The following is a 20,059-nucleotide window of genomic DNA, read 5'->3' on the forward strand; positions in this document are numbered from 1 at the left end:
CTTTGCTGCGAGCTACCTCTATCCCAAGAAAGAATTTGAGAGTGCCAAGATCCTTGATTGTAAAAGCTTCATGAAGATAAAGCTTGACAGCAGAAATGTGGTCCATAGAGTTGCCTGTAAGTACTATATCATCAACATATACTGCTAGTATAGTTGTAATGATGTCAATAGAGTATTTGAATAGTGAATGGTTTGAGCTACATTGTGAGAACCAAATAAATTTAGTGCAGTTGTCAATTTAGCAAACCACTGTCTTGAAGCTTGTTTTAGACCATATAAGCTCTTGATTAGCTTACAAACACTTCCTAAGGGTGCCTCATAGCCTGGAGGTATAGACATGTAGATTTCTTCATTCAAATCACCATGTAGGAATGCATTGTTGACATCCAACTGATGAATATGCCAGTTATTATGCACTGTCAAACTGAGCACCATTCTGATGGTTGTAATCTTTGCAACTGGTGAAAATGTGTCAAAATAGTCAATACCATATTTCTGAGTAAAACCCTTTGATACCATTCTTGCTTTATATCTTTCTATTGTTCCATCAGCTTTAAACTTCAATTTATACACCCATTGGCATCCAATCTTCTTCTTTCCCTTAGGAAGTTGAGTAATTTTCCATGTACCATTACTCTCCAAAGCTGCAACCTCCTTACTCATAGCTTCCCTCCACTTGGGGTCCAAGCTTGCTTGATAGTATGTCTGAGGTTCAGTGACAGAGGTGGTATTTAGTATGTAGGACTTGTAAGATGTAGACAAAGAGTCATAAGACAGATAATTGGAAAGATCACAAACATTAGTAGTAGCACAAACATTTGCATATGGTCTAGTAGAACTAAGATAGCTAATATGATAGTCCTGTAATCTGCATGGCAGATTAGTTCTTCTGGAACTTCTTCTGAGTGGTTCATATAGCACAACTGCATCATTCTCATGTCCTGAATCATCCATTTGAACTTCTTCTATGTCTGAGAGATTATCTGTCTCTTGTTGTGGTTCTGTTGGAATTAACTATCCTGTAGTATCATTTGTTGATTGGTTTGGCTGTTGCGTTTGCTGTGTGTGGGGCTAAGGATAGGAATCATGGTATGGATTTGTAGTTGTAGGTATTTGTGGTAGGACATAGGGTAAATCAGCTTTATCATCTGGCACTGAAAAAAAAGAAATATTGTTCTCTGTAGACAATGCAGAGAATGGCATCACTCCTTCATGAAAAACAACATCCCTAGTGTAGAAAACTTCCTGTGTCAGTAGTTCATCCCCTTTACTCCAGTTACTCCATATGGATAGCCTAGGAAAACACAAGGTGCTTCCCTAGGATGAAACTTTGTCATGTTCCTCTTAAATGTGGCTGCAAAACACAAACAATCGTATAACCTTCAACTTGTTGTAATCTGGCACCTTGTTGAATAACACCTTGTATGGAATCTCATTCTGAATAGCTGCAGAAGGAAGTCTGATTATGTAACAAGCAGCTAGAATACAATCACCCCAAAACTTGGCAGGTAGAGTGGTGCATGAATGCTCTAGTTATCTGTAACAAATGTTGATGTTTTCTTTCCACTCTCCCATTTTTCTGAGGTATCTCTGTGCGTGACATTTGATGAACTATCCTTATGTTGCATAGTATTCCTTCATGATGAATTCTGCACCATTGTCACTTCTGATAAATGCACAGTACATTGAATTGTGTTTTTGCAAAAGACAGAAATTCCTTCAACTTTCCTGCGGCTTGTGATTTAGCAGATAACAAAAATAACCAAGTACATCTGCTATGGTCATCTAAAATGGTTAGAAAATATCTAAAACCATCATAGCTAATAACTGGACTAGGTCCCCAAATATCCACATGTAAGAGCTCAAAAGAATATTATGTTGTATTCATACTAATAGGAAAAAAGATTTCTCTTTTGTTTTGCTAATGGACAAACTGAACACACAAAATCTTTAGACTTTATTTCATTATTTAGTGGAACTAAGCTTGTTATCTTCATACATGATAGGTACAGAAACATCATTGATGCTAGAACCTATAGTAGTAGCTAAATGTGAATGCTGAGATGTGTTGCCAATAATATGGTATAAGCCTCGTTCAACTTTAGCAATGCAAATCATCTTATGGTGTTGGTCCTGTAACGCACAATAGTTTCTATGAAACACCATGTAAAATGGATTTGACCAGAGAAGCCTACTAATAGAAAGTAGGTTGCATGTGAACTCAGGCACACAAAGCACTTCATGTAAGATCACTGAATCAATCAGTTTCATATCTCCACTATAGGTCACCTTGTACTTATGTCCATTTGGTAGATAAACAAACACATTGCATATTTCAGTTTTATTCATCAAATCATCATGGCATGTAACTATATGATCAGTAGCACCTGAATCTAAAACCCAAAATGTATTAAAGAGTTTAGTTTTGAGATTACCTGCCATAGCATGAACTATTGGAGAATGGTTGTTTACAGGTCCCTGGACATGGTTAAAGGTGTTTGGAATTCTGAATGAGTTATATCTGTGGCTGGGGTGGTTGTTGGTGCTGTCCTGAACTCAAAGGCATACCATCAAGCAAACCCAAGATCCCTCTGCGTTGTTCTATTGTGAGCATCAGAGGCTGAGCTTGGTTGTCATTGTTGTTCACATCATTAATGACATTTGCTGACTGATTCTGAGACTGTATCTGAGTCTGGCCTTGGACAGAGTTAGCTTTAGGAGCACTTTTCTTTCGAACTTATAATTGGGTGGATAGCCAACTATGAGAAAACATTTGTCCACATTATGATTCCTTCTCTTGCAATTAGTACAGTATAATTCCACTTTCTCTTCCTTGTTTGCATTACTGCTCTGTGTGTTTCCTTGCTTGCTGTTGTATTGACTAGAACTCCCTTTCTGAAAAGTTTGTTGCTTAGCCAATAATGCAGTGATGTCAAACTGTTGAGAGTTAGTAACCAGTGATCTTTGTTTTTCAACTTGCACCATTTGAGCTAATATTTCACCAATATCAGGTAAAGGCTTCAATATAAGGATCCTCTCTCTAACATTATCATAGGTCTCATTTAATCCATTCCGAAAACTTATACACATATCTCTGTGTTTTGTATTCTTCAGTTCAATTAGTAATCCACACTTACAAGTTGTACTACATTTGCAGATAAGAGGTGGATTATAACTCTCGGAATCTGTCCAATAGGTCTTGAATTTAGCATAAGAGGAATTGATACTGGAAGCTCAATTGAACCAGGTTTGTCATCTCCTTCCTGACCTGTGCAATTCTAGCATAGTTTCCCTGTGAAAACCTCATGTGGATATCATTCCACATTTCTTGTGCAGTACGACAAGTGTTGATGCTGACTCCTATCTCCTTCGAAACTGAATTCAATATCCAAGAACGCACCGTCGAGTTCGCCCTCCTCCAAGCCGAATATCGTGAGCTTCCAAATTCAGGTTCTTCGATCTCTCCATTGACGAACTCGAATTTTGCTTTCGATTCGAGCGCCATAGTCATTGCTATCCTCCAAGAGAAGAAGTTTTCATCATTCAGAATGTCATTCACGAGCTGGCCGGTTGATTCGTTAGCGGCGACATAGTACGGATTTGGATTATCTTCAGCTCGTTTTCCAGAAGACGAGCTATCAATCACCTCGTTCATCGTCATTTCAGAGTTAAAATTACTGCTCTGATAACATAAAATGAGTAGCGGAAGCTTACAGTAGTAAGCTTTAATGGAGGTACTCTGTGTCAGGATTCGGAAAACAAAGCTTTATTTATTTTGTGTAAAACTTAATTGTCATGTACAACTGATTGTATCTAATATATATAGTGAGCTGTTAGCTTAGTTCCTATGCAACTAACTAATTCTACTATGCCAATACGGTTGTGACGTTATTGACGTCACATTGCTCTGTATTCCCAGAATTTAACTGAAGAAGACGACCACTTGGCCGAGCCAAAACAGTGTCGTTTTGTTGTTCGCGCTGGGCTTCATTCTTTAATTGTTTTGGGGCCTTCACTTCAGCGATGTGGGCTTTGTGTAAGGCTTTAGCTTTCTTTATCTCTTCTCGTTGATGCCGTTTATGTTCTACTAACGTCAAAACAGACGGTTCTCCTTGATATATAACACATCATTCTTTAATATCTTATATACAATAGAGAAACATCTTTCAATTTGTTCCAATTGCAATTCAATTGCAAATTTTATTGTCAAATCAACATCCGACACATGGCGTTTAATTTAGAAATTAAGTTTTTGAGTTTAATTAGGAATCAAATTATAATTTTAAGTCAACATTTTTTTTTATTCTAATTAAGAATTCAAAACATCTTTCAATTTGTTCCAATTGCAATTCAATTGCAAATTTTATTGTCAAATCAACATCCGACACATGGCGTTTAATTTAGAAATTAAGTTTTTGAGTTTAATTAGGAATCAAATTATAATTTTAAGTCAACATTTTTTTTTATTCTAATTAAGAATTCAAAAATAATAAGATAATGATTCCTAATAAAATTCTATCAATTACTTAATTCTAATCATATGAGATTCCTATTCTCTTTTATCTTTCACTTATTTTTTTTTAATATAATAATTTTATTCCTCAAAAACAATAAGATAATGATTCCTAATAAAATTCTATCAATTACTTAATTCTAATCATATGAGATTCCTATTCTCTTTTATCTTTCACTTATTTTTTTTTTTAATATAATAATTTTATTCCTCATCAATTTTCTATCTATTATTTAAAAAATTATTTCTAAAAAAATTATAATACACTATATATATATTTTAATTAAAACGGGCATGTATTATTTTTCCCTATTCAAACAGAGATATTATTAAAAAAATTATTTCTAATCAAATTACAATATATATTATTTTTCTAATTTTTTTATTATGCTATTATTCCTAATAAAATCGACTATATTTTTTTCTATTCTTAATTAAAACGGGCATATTTTATTTTTCAAACAATTAATAATTTTTCCTAATTAAAATTCATTATATTCTTTTTCCTATTTATAATTAAAACGGGCATGTCTTCTTTTTTCCTATTCAAACGGACATATTGTTAAAAAAAAATTCTAATCAAAATATAACATAATATTATTTTTCTAATAATTAGTAGAAACGTTGTTTTGTTTATATAGTGATCATTTTTTTTCCCAACCATAATAACATTCTATTGTTGTGTAATCAACGAAATTATATTGAAATAATTATCTTTTCAATCTTTTGATTATAGATCGTTTTATTGTAGGATGGCGTCAAAATATTCTCAAATCGATGATGTTTTTTCCCAGACGTATTGATTGGAAGATTAAGGCTCGCGTCTTAAATCTTTGGACAATACCAAATTTCCCTAACCGTATAGGAGATGGAAGTATAGAGATGATTTTGCTTGATGATAAGGTTTTTTTTTTATTCTTAGAATATTTATGATGTTCAATTTTTAGAATTTTTATTTTTTAATGTATCTAATAAAATTTTCTTTTATATACTTTATTGTGTGTAGCATGGCCGCATTCGAACAACAATAAAAAAAAAAATCTTCTTAAAACATATAGACAGCAAATAAGTGAAGAAGAAGTATATAGCTTCCAAAATTTTTTCGTCTCTTAACCTACCAACAAACTTAAAGCTACTAGAAATCAATATAAATTATTCTTCTTGAAAAATACCATAGTCGAAAAGATTTCGGATGAAGGGATTTCAAATTTGTTTTTAATTTTGTGAGGTTTGATTCAATTTTAAATAACGAGATAAATCGTTTATGTTTGGTAAGTTTACTTTTTAACTTTAATATTTAGTTTTTTTTTTTTGGTTATAATCTTAAAAATACAGATGTTATTGGGCATATCGTAGAGAATGAAAAAATAAGGGAAATATTCAAGCCAGATAAGACAATGAAATTGCTTACCTTTGTTCTAGAGGATTTGGAGTAAGTTTTTTTTTTTATTATTATTATTCATGTTATAAATTTAATTATGTCATTGATCTAATTTTATTTTATTTATTATGGTTTTTTATTTAAATGCTTATTTTTCCCCTATGCTCAAGGAAAAAGAGGATTAATTGTACTTTGTGGGATGTTTTTGTCGAAAAATTAAATGAAACCCTATTGGATGCTACAACTTTAAAGAAATCAATAGTTATTATTTTACAATCGGTTGTTACGAATACTTTTAATAGTAAGTTTATCAATTTCCTATATTAATTTTTTTTTAAATCTCATAATATAATGTATAATATAATAAATTTTAAATAATTTTAAATTGCAGAAATTCCTGGAATAAGTAATAATTTTCAAGGAACAAAAATCTTCGTCAACCCGAATCTACCTGAAGCTGTCGAATATAACCAAAAGTAATTATTTTATATTATAGATTGATTTTAATTTACACTAGATTTTTTTTTACGATTTTACTTACTAATTTATGGTGTTTCGTAGACTTAATGATATAGACTCCTACACAAAAATTATAACTCAACTACCGGGACCAGTTTCGATGTCGGATGAATTCTTCCTTATTAAAAAAATCATAGTTAAAGAACTTTCTATATCTCTAAAGGTAATAACAATTTCATAATCTTAATTAGTAGTTATTTATATTGTGTAAATAGAAACCAACTAATTTGTTACCTGATTAAGTAAATATATGTGTTGAGTGCTGACCGAGCTATTAAAACACGTATAGTCAGAAAATAAAACACAATTTCATAATTAGATGCATGCAGTACATATATAATTCTGAGAAATTTTGTTTTACTATTTTTTTCTTAGGTCAATGAATATTTTTTATAGTCAAATTTTGACAAGTTTGATTTCTCACTTTTATATAATTCTATTGCAGGTGGGACTTTTTACAATGCTTGCACGAATAATTGAAGTCGAGTCCATCGAGAACTGTTATTATGAAGGATGTACCATGTGCAATAAAAAGGTTGAAATAATGGGCCAAAATGGTGGTGTCCAAAGTATCAAGACCTGATGACCGCTGAGCCAAAGTAAGATATCGAAAATCCATATTCGTAATTTATATTTTTCTCGAAATAAGTATTACGAATGATTACGCACTTCACTTGGAGATTAGATTCATAAAAGTCAAAATAACACGATGATATGGCATCTTAATCAACAAACAAACATGTTACTACAATTTGTGTTAATTAGAATATGGATTACGGAAGTGGTAATCAAATTCAAGAAAGGCAACACAACAGCACAAGCAGTTCACTACTGTATTATTTATACGTAATCAAAGTTTAATTAAAAGTACCGGACTTTGATTAACACAAGTCAATTATTTATCCTGCGATGATTTTTTTCTTCAAATTTAAGATGCAAGTGAGAGTTTGTGATGTGACCGTACTGGAACAACATCATTAATGCTATTTGATTAGATGGTGAAATTGTTGATCGGCAAATCTGCAAAGGACCTTATAAATCCATCAAACAAGGTAGAAAATAAATTGAGCTTGTGTTTATGTTTCTATTTAAACGTGTTTATAAACCACCTTATCTCTTTTCTGATCATCATTAGAAAAAATCAAATAAAAATTTCTTAACTGAATTTGAGACAATTGCCCACAAGGAGCTGTTATTCAAATTTGGAATTATCGAGGAGCATCTATTCTCGGATTGGGATGTAACTTATACTGTTAAGCAAGTGACATCAGACGTGGGTCTCATTAAACAGTTCAAGGATAAACACTTCACTCGAATAATTTTTCACATGTACCTTACACATATATATAATATTATAGTTTGGGCTCCCTTATTTATCACCCGTATTTTTAATATAAAAGCTTGATTTTTATTTTCCTTTTAGATTTCTGAGAAAGAAGGAAAAAAAAAAGACGTCGATGCGAATTTGGAGTTAGAAACACTATCGATTGAATCCTTAGTTATAAGGCGCTTTTTCATTCCTAAAATATACACATGTATAATGAACTTAATTTTTTAAAATTGGTATGGTAGGATACCGATCAAGAAAATAGCGACATGACTCCAACAACTGACAAATCCAACAAAAGAAAAAGAGCAATGTATATTTCATCTGATGACGAGGATGATACGAGAAAAACCCAAGAAAAGTCCGCTCCAGATTGGTTAAAGTTAAAGTTAAAAAAGAAAATTAACCTCGGTGAATCAAGCAAACAGTTTTATATTTCGTTAGGATTTTTTTTTATTTTCTTTTTTTCTAATTAATCTTAAACTTCTAGAAATACTTTTCTTTGAATTCAAATTTTAGTTTTCTATTTTTCATTATATATATACAAATAATTCACTTCTCTATATTTAAAAAAATATAATTTTTAATAAAAATAATTATTATATAATTTTTTTATATAATATATATTTAAATTATTAATTTTTAAAAATAGGACTTTTCGAGACGAACTTCCTGACTAGTGATCATTAATAAGGTTAACTATAAATATTATTTCACAAACGAGATAGAAATAACTTCATACATATTTCATCTCTGTTGAATTGAATGCGGTTTGGCGTTAGAGTTGTGGTGATTTTGGTGCGGTCACTGTAGTTGGGTGTTGGTTTTCGTCCGTTTTACGGTGGTCGATCGGGTGTAAGTTTTAAATTTAATTACATTGTTAATTATGAAAAATCATTACTTTCCAACTCACACATGCCACAAATTGAACAATGTTATCTATGTCAAGTATTTCATTTGAATACTTATAAATGAGGTTTTAAAAGTTAAACTCACTCAAAAAAATGTGTGAAAATTGGAAGCACGGTTAGTATAGAAATCTTGCATTCAATAACAAAAGAAAAAAAGAAAAATTAATCTGATCAAGAAGATTAATTAATGATGTGATCATTTCGATTAATATTCATTATTCATGAATGAAAAAAAAAAAATTATAGCAACATATTATAAAATAAATTTTCATTCCGTAGTCGATCGAGATGGCGCCCGCCTACGACTTCCAATAAAATAATATATAGGCGGCCGTGAGAAGTTGATCTCGATCGATCTCCCTCTTTCTGCCTGGACATTCCCCATGTATGCCACCAAATATTAATTGTTTGATTCTTCTTCACGATGAAGAAATAATCTCATCACCATATATATGATCTTGTTTTCAGAATTTGCCTGATCGATTTGGCGCCCTTTCATATAAATATATAGAGAGAAGATTCATGATTGACACTCTAATACAAATCTCTCTCTGTAGGGTTCACCTTGACCTGAGAGCAATATTACATACTCCCTCTTCCGTCCCTTTTTATGTGTCATATTTTTCTATTTCATTAAAATTAAAATAACAAAATACTTGAGACAGTAGTATATTCGAACAGACGAAAATGTCCTTAATTTTATAGCAAATTACATTATACTATACCTCTAAAGTACTCAACATCTCACACTTTTTCAAAATAAAAGAAAATTGGCAAGTTAAATGACCTCGAAATCGCTTCATTATCATCTCTTCCAAGTTAATTAGTTTTAGAACCACCAATTCTCTTAGCGGCCGAGTTAGCCGCCATGAAAAATGTTTGAGTTGACTTCTTCAGTTCTGCACTTTTGCTTAAACCAAGTCCGAGTCCGACCAGATACTTCTAGAAGTATTTCCGTCATTTATATTTAGTAAGTACTGTTAGTTATTGACCTTTTCTTTTTCTAGTAAACAAGAAATACAGTATTTTTTTTTTTCTTTTGAATTACAGTTAAGTAAAGAATGTTATCGTAATAGAGCGAACATAGATAGCAGAAATGGAGCACATAACATGTTTGTTTTATTGTCTCCAAGAAATCTGAGCGAACTATAGAAGCAGTGCTAAATTTTTCCATCTTTTTGGACTTTTTTCTCTCAGATTATATATTTGCGTTGCTGCGATTAAGCATCATTTCGATTTCACAAAAAGCCTTAATACATAATGTGATGAGAATGTGGAATAATAAGAGTTTTAAGTGATAAAGATATAATAGACAATTTCATTTCAAATTTCTCTAAATTTTCTAAATATAATACTTAATAAAAAAAATAAAAATTGTCAAAAGTGACATATAAAAGAAACGGAGGGAGAAGTATATATATACACTTGTATGTTTTCGAATGAGACACGAATCCATCTACTGTTGGAGTCAAACCTGCGAAATATTTCTTATTCACTCAAATGAACTATATATGACAAGCCTTATAAAATAATTATTAGTAATATTAATGATATATATATGGATCAATATATATATATATATATGAAGTAAAATTGAATAGGATGGAACATGAAAGTAAGCAAACATGTTATGCTGGATATCTATTGGCACAGTAAAACTTATGTTCTTTAAAAAATAACAAACAAAAGCATATGTCTTCACGTGTGATGCTCTGTTTTGCATGCATGCAGGCAAGTAAATTCTCTGGCACCCTATATTTAATTAAGATTGAAAGAGATTTATATATATATATATATAGAGAGAGAGAAAGAGAGAGAGAGAGAGAGAGAGAGAATAATGAGACGAATTTCTATTCTAAGGTTTGTGGGTATTATGCTGGCCTAAGTTTGAATATTAGTTTAGTTTCTTTAGTAAAGATTACTATATGATATCTTTGAGGTGTTTATGACTTTTTCCATTTGTCCATTGTCATATGTAAAATTTATAGACAAGAGAATAATAAAATTGATTTGCTTCAAGTAACTTTTACTAACGAATTAAATTTTGACATATAAATTTTTATTAGTGAATTTAAATTCAATATACGATTTTTTTTATTTATCATTTAAAATATTATTTCTAATGCAAAATAAAATATTTTTGTACTATTTTTTTCAACTTTTAAATTAAACTATTATCCCTAATCAACATTCCATTTTTTTTTTTAATTTTAGAGTTAAATTCTAGAATTAGTTTTTTAAATTTTCTATTAAACGTGAGTTTTGTTTTTTTTTTCCATTATATGACTACCTCCATTTCACGATAATTGATGTTTTGGATTTTAATGGCATGTGTAATTATGAGATATAATAGGAGTATTTTTTTATAATGAAAATATTTTTTAAATTATGCATGATGTGATATAATAGGAGTATTTTTTTATAATGAAAATATTTTTTTAAATTATGCATGATATTTTACTAAATTTGAAGGAACTTGAGAAATTTTTTTTCATAAAAATATTCTTAATATACTTGATAAATTGCACATGCCATTAAAAATCAAAACATCAAATATTGTCAAATGGAGGAAATATAAGCATTGCAACTGTATAAACTCTATAGGTTGTGGCTGATTTTGATTCATCCATCTTTATCACAGATTCTTAAATCTTACTTATAAGAGTAATGTATTACTGGCTTGGAAGAATCTATTAAATAGCTTTCTGTTACATGTAAAAAAAAAGTCAAAACAGCCTGGCCCATTTCAAATGTGGTCCAAGCCACTCGGCCCATTACTTTTGTATGAGTAACTTACGAAACTCCTTCAAAAAAAAAAGTAAAAAGAAAATGCTCACGCAGGTCCCTAAATTTTGTTTAGGTTAACCATAAACTCCCTTAACTCCACTTACTTCAAAAATCAGTGCTTCTTCTATATTTTATCACTAGTCCGTATATTGTAAAACCCCGCAATAAACCCCAACTATCTATTATCACTCGTTAAAAATCAATACTTGAGTAGTTGATTTCTTTAGGCTTCAATTCAAATCTGATGTTGGCTAAACCCAGAAGCTGTCTCCTTTCAACTCTGAAACTGATCCAATCAATCTCCTCAACTCAACAATGCCGAGGCATAGCCAAAGTTCGTCTCAAATGGGTCAAGAACAAAGGTCTTGATCACATCATAGACTACGAGACTGATCTAAAAGCTGCTTCTTTGCTCAAAGATGCGATCAAAAGGTCTCCAACTGGATTCCTCACGGCTAAATCTGTTTCCGATTGGCAAAAATTGCTCGGCCTCACTGTCCCTGTTCTTCGATTCATGCGCAGGTAACTCATAGATACAGTAGTCTTTTCACCTAATTTTAATCAGCTAATCTGTTTCTAAATATTTTTTGCAATTGAGTGTTTAATTTGATGATTGATTAGTTAGTGGCTGCATTTTAATTAAGCTATGGCTTTTTTCAATCCAGTTATCTGACATTTCTTTGTTTTAGTCTGCTTGTAGCAATTAATTCAGAGATTGTCTTGCATTGGAATATTTCTAAGTCATTGTATAATGATGAAATTGGAGCCTAGGATGAAATTTTGTGCATACTTGGTGTTAATTTCTTAGCTTACTATTGTTCCATTACAATTATTGAAAGAAAAGTATAGTTTTCGGTTTTGAGAAGGCAGTGTATGTTTAGATTGTTCATTTACTCCCAAAAATAGGTTGGAGGAACTGAGTGTTTGTTTTTTATATACCATTTGGACTTGATAACACTGATTGTTGACTAAACATAAAAATGGGGTCAAGTTCTTATAGGGAATTTGTTGGGATATTATAATACATTCCTAATGATGTGTGTATCATGCTGTTTCTTTTCCGTGCTACCCTATTCTGCCTATTTTCATGTGAATAAGAAAACCAAGGTTTTCAAATCATAATTTTGATATGAGGACTCTACACGTATCAATATTTGTTAGAATGCTGGAGTAGGAAGGTTTCTGTAAACTGATAGTCTTTTTTGTTTTAATCCTTTTCATATAGATATCCGACTCTCTTTGAAGAATTTCCACATGCACGGTATGTGAATTTGCCATGCTTCAAGTTGACAGATACTGCACTTTTCCTAGACTCACAAGAACAGAATATACACCAAAACTACGAGAACGACACCCTGGAGAGGCTCTGTAAAGTGCTTATGATGACGAAAACTAGGACAGTGCGACTTAAATCCTTAGACTCGTTGAAATGGGATCTAGGGTTGCCAGATAATTTTCATAAAAACTTGATTCCTAAGTACCAAGATCACTTCCAATTTGTTAAGTCGCCAAATGGTGATGCTTCTTTGAGACTTCTGAAATGGAATGATGAACTTACAGTTTCAGCACTGCAAAAGAGCAGAGACTTGAGTTCGGCGGGAAATGATTATCGGCAATTTAAGAGGGGACAGACAGTTTTGGCATTTCCGATGAGCTTTCCGAGAGGTTATGGAGCACAAAAGAAGGTAAAGGCATGGATGGAGGAGTTTCAGAAGCTACCGTACATTTCCCCATACGAGGACTCTCGGCAAATCGACCCGAAGAGCGAACTTATGGAGAAACGAGCTGTTGGGGTCTTACACGAGTTTCTGAGCTTGACGATTCACAAGAAAACGAAGAGGAATTACTTGAGAAGCTTGAGAGAGGAACTGAATATTCCTCATAAGTTTACTCGTTTATTTACAAGGTATCCTGGGATATTTTACCTTTCTCTGAAGTGTAAAACAACTACCGTGACCCTCAAGGAAGGGTATCGCAGGGGTAAATTGGTAAATCCTCATCCACTGGCTCGTCTACGAGACAAGTTTTACTATGTAATGAGGACAGGTCTTGTTAATCGTGGTAAAGGTGTGAACTTGTTACCACATGAAGACCTTATAATAAGCAATGATAATGGTGTTGATAATGATGGTGTTGAAGAGGTTGAATCTGAGGTTGACGAGATCTTGACAGATGATGATTGCGATAATGAGGAAATGGTGGATGGAGAGGATGACTCATCTGACGAAGACTAGCAACGCAGAAAATATTTATTGGCTCATGGTTAATATACAACTAGATTTTGTGTTTTGGTTATACAGTACTTGTAGCATTCGAATTGACATCAAATTATTTTCTTTGAAATATTCTCAAACAATATTCAAACCTTCTTCAACTTCTTAGAGAAAATGCCTTAATCATCCGATCATATTGAGGTTGGCGACATCAAATTATTTAGTTTTGAACGTTCTTTGCTATTGTATTTGCGCCGAGCTACTAACAATAAAATAAATTCAACTGAAAACGGTAATGGGAAGGGTAAGACTAGATTTCCTTGAAGAAAAGAATAAAGAAGTACTGTAATATTGTATTTCTAACAAGAAATGAGATATTATAGGTCAAATAGAACAGTCGAGGACAATACTAGGAATTCTGAAACAAACCAAAAGTACGGTTACATTATTGCAGACATAATCTATAAAAGGGAGAGAGACCTGTACAGATATCTATCAACGCCAGCATGAAAGATACGGTTCTAATCAAAACCTAATGCTCTTCAGTAAAACTCGAATCATTCCTTTCTTAATCGAACCAAAAAGTATCAAACCGAGATCAACCGAATGCACCAAACCCAACAATCCCTCCCCTGTAATTCCCCATCCACCACATTATGTGAAAGAATAAAACGGATACTAAACAATAATAACCCATGGATTATCTTAAACCATATTAAGCAGAAACCATTTAATGCACAAGAGAGAAGCACTAATCCCATGCACTGGTCACGCCCGAGGCATATCCTACACCGTAACTGGCAGCTGGAACCCCATACCCAGTGTTATTATTATTTCCTCCACCGTAGTGATCCATGTTCTTACCAAACGACCCTTCCCTCCTGAAATCACGGCCACCAAAACGGTTTCCCCCTCCTCGTCGATTCTTACCACCACCATAGGAAGCTCGTGACGCGTAACGAGTGAGCCAAGCCGGTACTTCATGGTTTGATTCCTGCATTAGCTCGGATAGTGGCCTAGCGAGTGACATGTTGTTCTCGTTAAAGAAAGCAGTAGCCAGTCCAGATTTCCCAGCTCTTCCTGTCCTTCCGATCCGATGAACGTAATCGTCAATGTCGTTCGGGAGATCAAAGTTGACGACATGTGATACATGGGGTATGTCGAGACCACGTGCCGCGACATCTGTAGCCACTAAAATTGGTGTCCTTCCACTCTTGAACGATCTCAATGCCATCTCTCTTTCCTGCGAAATCAGAATGACATAGTGTTAGGTGTTGTACTTCACAAGTTTATTTTTTAGTAGTATTAATTACAAGTATTTAAATTTTGATAATTTTCTCCAGTTTGCTCCTCTATATTTCTGTTACCTGCTGAGTTCTATCACCATGAATGGTAGTTGCAGGAAAGCCATTACCGCACAGCCAATATTCCAAAGAGTCAGCACCCTTCTTTGTCTCCACGAAGACTAGTGTTAGAGATTGCTGCAAAAGAGAGAGAGAGCTTTAGTATGGCTGGGATACCATTAACATCATATGTTGAACAAGGAAATGACACATAACAAACTCAATACTCTTAGAATCCTAGATTGTGAAAGGGAAAAATATAAAATATGGAATTCGTGTGCCTGCAAAAAAAAAAAAAACGATCTTATTTACCTTGCTATGAGTGCCATTTTCTCTCTGTGCATGAAGAAGGTCCATAAGATGGCTTCTCTTGTCACATTCTTGAACAAATTCGACTCTTTGAATGATGAGATCAGTACTAGAACCGACCCTTCCAACAGCCAAAAATATGTAATTTGAAAGGAAATCAGATGCAAGTCTCTGCCAAAAGCGAAATTGTAAATCCATTAAAAAATCATGAATACATCATGCTTACAGTTTTTATTAACAAACTTCTGCTGTATATAGAAGATAAATGTACTGCGAACCAAGCATACAAACAAAGCAGATAATAATAACTGGCCCCTTGCATAATTGAATGTACAAGAAAGCAAGAGGAAGGTCTCAACCAGGATATTACTCACATCACTCGAGACAATGAATTAAAAATTTACAGCACAATGTCAAAAGTGCTTTTCATATAAATGAGCAACAAACCTGTATCTCTTTTGGAAAGGTGGCACTAAACAGCATTGTCTGCCTCATACCAGGAGGAGGCATGTCCATCTGTTGCACAATCTTTCTGATTTGTGGTTCAAAACCCATATCCAGCATCCGATCTGCCTCATCAAGAGCCAAGTACCTAATCATCTGCAATGACACTCTAGCCCTCTCTAGCAAATCAACCAATCGACCTGGAGTTGCCACCAGAATATCGACACCTCTCTCAAGTTCTCGCAGCTAAACAAGCAACTCACCATCAGTAGAAACAAACGACTAACCATATTCCACTTCAGGAATCAAAATGCCATATAATATTTATACCTGTTGGGTGATTGGTGCTCCTCCATAGGCAACGACCACCTTGACACCAGTTTGGTAGGAAAACTTTTTAGCCTCATCGTGTATCTGTCATAGCAAAAAAATAAATGTAACTATTTGAAATGTTGATGATGCATCTAGTCTAAACACTTAAACAGAAGGCTTACCTGGCAAGAGAGCTCCCTTGTAGGTGAGAGAATAAGTGCCAGTGGAAAAACCGTACGTGATCCAATTGGTCTCTGTACAGGGTGACCTCGCATGATGCCACTAATAATTGGAAAACAAAAGGCAGCAGTCTTCCCCGACCCAGTCTGAGCACAAGCCATCAAATCCCGACCGGCAAGTGAGATAGGGATAGCATTCCGCTGAACAGGAGTTGGCTTCACATACTTGCACCTCCTAATATTCAGATTTAAAGCCTCCCCTAAATCTATCTCTGCAAATGTATTTACTGGAGTCGGCACATTTTCCCCACTCGTCTCCACCGGAATATCCTCGTACGCATCGAAATTAATGCCTGTATTTTCGTGTGTGCCAAATGGCTCCTCTACCTCATCTTTATCATCACCAAATGGGTTCACTTCACGCTCCCTTCCACGATCCCACCCTCCCGTTCTATTATTCCAACCGCCACCCCTACCACCAGACGGACCATATCCTGAGCGTCCACCAAAATCTCTAGGAGCAGCAGCACCCCAACGTGATCCCCTGGCTGGCGGTCCACCATATCCTGGGCGATCATTAGCTGGCGAGGGAGCAGAGTAGGACGGAGCAGGAGGATCTGATGATTGTGGTCTGTTACGAAGATGGGGAGGAACATATGTAGATCTGCTGGGACGAGGATAACCATTAGCAGAGACAGAGTCATCTGCAGAATCTGCCCATGATGCCGAAGTCCTCATAATGACTTTAACTTATATATCTAAGAATTCCCTCTACGGAATGCAACAATTACAGCCTAATAACCCTAACTACTAACACGAAAATAGAAACTCCAAAACTCTTCAGAATATCAATTCCTGATCAAAAACCTGATCGTTCATAATAAAGAAGAAAAACACAAATTTAATTCGATTAATTACTAACACAGATCAGGTGAATTATACTACTAAACGAAAATGCAAAGGAACAAAATCGATTGATGATCGAAAGCAAAAATGACATGCAAATTAACAAACAAAAAGATTATCAAAATATTTAGCATAATCATCATCAATCTGACCTGATTATTAAACGCGAATTCAGCTCGGATTGAAGGAAAATTGGATTCGATAGGAAGCGAGGATTTAGAGAGAAAGATATTTTTCAATGATTTTTATTTATTTATTTATTTATTATTAGAAGTGTTTTGAGGAGACGCACTTTTCAATTCTCTTTCATCTCTTTTTCTTTCACCTTATATATATATATATATATATATATATGAATAAGAGAATCTAAAAAATGAAGCGATCACACGAAAGGGTAAACTGTTCATTTTGGTCCCTAAGGTTATTTTATCTGTATTCATCGTCCAACAAGTTAGGTCCAATCTGTTGACTTCAAATGAATCGAGTCTCTTAATAAAAGAAATTTGCAAAATCGTAAATTAATAGTTTTCTTATTTTTACCCCCTATGAATTTAATAGTCTTGTCTGATCGATCAATTTCTAAGATACAAATTTTTATCGATTTGGACTACTAAAAAGAAAGTACTTCCCAAACTCCTCTCTTCATCTTAATTCTTGCATTACACCGTACATAAAGGGCAAAAGTAACTATTTGATCCTTATTTTAAATATTTTTGAATTGGTTAGTCCCTCCAAACAAAAATCGAACTAAATCGTTTTTCAAACGATAATTTTTGAACTACTTAGTCTCTCGTCCGTTAGGGACGTTAAGTTTGGCTGAGCTGTCACTTTTAGCCAATCATAACTTGACACGTGTAGATGACGTGTAAAACAATTCCACATAGACTTTCTTATCCCAGTTTAAAATCGAACCGGATCGAAATCGAATCGAAATTAAACTGAACCGAAAAGTTAAGGATTAGATCAGTTAATTCAAGTTATAAAATCAAACATAAATCGAACTATTTGTGATCTTTGTTTGTTTATTGTGGGTTGTTTTCATAATCAATGATACATCATGCTTGTCTTGTGAATTTGGCTAATTTCGTATCTCGGTATTGGGTTCTTCCCAAATTAGCCATCTCTGGATTGGAAATTGTCTTTCTGTCTGAAATTGTGGATCGATCAATAAGTACTCTGATAGAGCTTTTTCCCACTTCTTTTTTCAGGTTAACTTGCTGAAGTGGAATTTGTATCAAGATATTTTAGTGTTATTATGGGTCAACCTTTGATGATGGGTCATTGAAAAGTGAGTGTCTTCATCAACTGTGTGCTTTGCATATCGGAGAGAATTTAGAGTTTAGGATGTCGGATCGTGTAGTAAAATCGGATAATGTGAATCTCGGATCATCCGGGCAGTCTTCGAATCTCAACCAGTCAGTATGGATGTCTTACTGGAAGCAAAAACATTCAACTTGTAAGCCAGTTATAGAGACTTGTAAGCCGCCTTCATCGTCGTCAACGCGAGAAAAGACGAAAACCACCGTATCTCCGCAGTGCCGAGACTTCAAGTAAGTTTTTCCGTCGAACTACCTAACCAATCAAAGCGATTTTTATGTAAAATTGCTTAGAATTAATCTAGGAACAACATATTAAAAGATTATAGCGAGATTTCGATTTTAAAATTCGAAAAATTTAAATTTTAAACCTTTGATCCGGCCAAAAGGCTGAGAATTAGGACAAACCGGCCATACCATCGTGTTTAGGACGACGAGACGAGTCAATCATGTGAAAATCGCCAAAATCCGACGACGACCGCCGGCGTCGCAGCCGTGAACGGCGGTCGAACCGCCGTGGAGGTTGTCGGATTTCGGGAATTTTCCGGCGAGTTGAGAGAGTTCTGAGGTTAGAGATGATGATTTAATTGGTTTGGTTCGGTTTTTAAATCGGTTTGGTTTTTTGTGGTCGGTTTAATTCGATTCGATTTTTGGGTCGATTTTCAGTCTGACGTGGAATTTGTAGACACGTAAGTGACACGTGTCAAGCTTCGATTGGTTAGTGTTGCCAACTAAGAAATTTTTAACGTCCGTTAGAGCAAAAGAACCAAAGAGTTCAAAAATTAACGTTTGAGGGACGATTTAATTCGATTTATGTTTGGAGGGACTAACCAGTTCAAAAACGTTTAAAATAGGGACCAAACGGTTACTTTTGCCGTACATAAAATGGGATCGAGAGGAATATAATATATATGGAGAAATTTATGTATTTATATTGTGTACCACGTATTATATGTGTGAATAAGAATTTGATAAAAGTAATTTTTTATACACAAAAGATTTAATTATATTATTAAAAAAAATATATATTCTCAAAAAGAAAACGTAAAATTGATAGTATTTTATTTCATATGAGTTCTAAATATTATATATGTCAAATTTTGATAAATATGTAGCAAATGATGACGTATTACACATAACAATTTCTCTATATTTATTAAATTTGTTCTACATAAATGATTTTTGGATGTGTTTCCATGTATACAACAAAACAAGTTAAAACTACCGTAAACTAGAGTGGGAACCTATAATCTTATTATTGCTTATGAAAACATTATTTTATCACTGTGATTATTCTCTGCACTTTAATTATATATTGGAGAAATTATTTTGTGCATATTGTTTAATACATCATCATTTATATATATACATATAAACCAAAATTTGACATGATATAAATTTAAAATTTTAATTGTATGATCAAGTTTAAGTTATTAATAACTTTTCTTATAAACAAGTGCGTTCATCCGTTGGACGAGTAGTCCCTATGATTAGAAATAAAATATTTAAACTGATCTTTTAAGACTTTCTCTTATAATAATTTGTATTAAAAACTTTAAATGTATATAAAAAGGGTGAACTATTTTAACCTCTTGAGGT

General features: G+C 33.5%; 2 protein-coding genes across 2 annotated transcripts; one reads left to right on the top strand and one right to left on the bottom strand.

Annotated features, from left to right (window-relative positions):
• The first annotated feature begins 7,408 nt into the window (after positions 1-7,408).
• On the top strand, positions 7,409-13,672 carry LOC139882293 (protein WHAT'S THIS FACTOR 9, mitochondrial-like). Its single transcript, XM_071866649.1, has 6 exons — positions 7,409-7,465; positions 7,549-7,686; positions 7,837-7,911; positions 7,986-8,151; positions 11,666-11,960; positions 12,664-13,672. The coding sequence occupies exons 1-6, from the start codon at positions 7,409-7,411 to the stop codon at positions 13,670-13,672; spliced, it is 1,740 nt and encodes a 579-aa protein (XP_071722750.1).
• Positions 13,673-14,402: 730 nt separating this feature from the next.
• Positions 14,403-16,976, bottom strand: LOC139882289 (DEAD-box ATP-dependent RNA helicase 37-like). The gene is made up of 6 exons (XM_071866646.1): positions 16,242-16,976; positions 16,078-16,161; positions 15,751-15,993; positions 15,307-15,474; positions 15,019-15,132; positions 14,403-14,894 (listed from the first exon to the last, which is right to left on the bottom strand). The coding sequence occupies exons 1-6, from the start codon at positions 16,974-16,976 to the stop codon at positions 14,403-14,405; spliced, it is 1,836 nt and encodes a 611-aa protein (XP_071722747.1).
• Between the last annotated feature and the right edge of the window lie 3,083 nt (positions 16,977-20,059).

The sequence above is a fragment of the Rutidosis leptorrhynchoides genome, unplaced genomic scaffold (assembly GCF_046630445.1).
Source record: "Rutidosis leptorrhynchoides isolate AG116_Rl617_1_P2 unplaced genomic scaffold, CSIRO_AGI_Rlap_v1 contig254, whole genome shotgun sequence".
Lineage (NCBI taxonomy): Eukaryota > Viridiplantae > Streptophyta > Magnoliopsida > Asterales > Asteraceae > Rutidosis > Rutidosis leptorrhynchoides.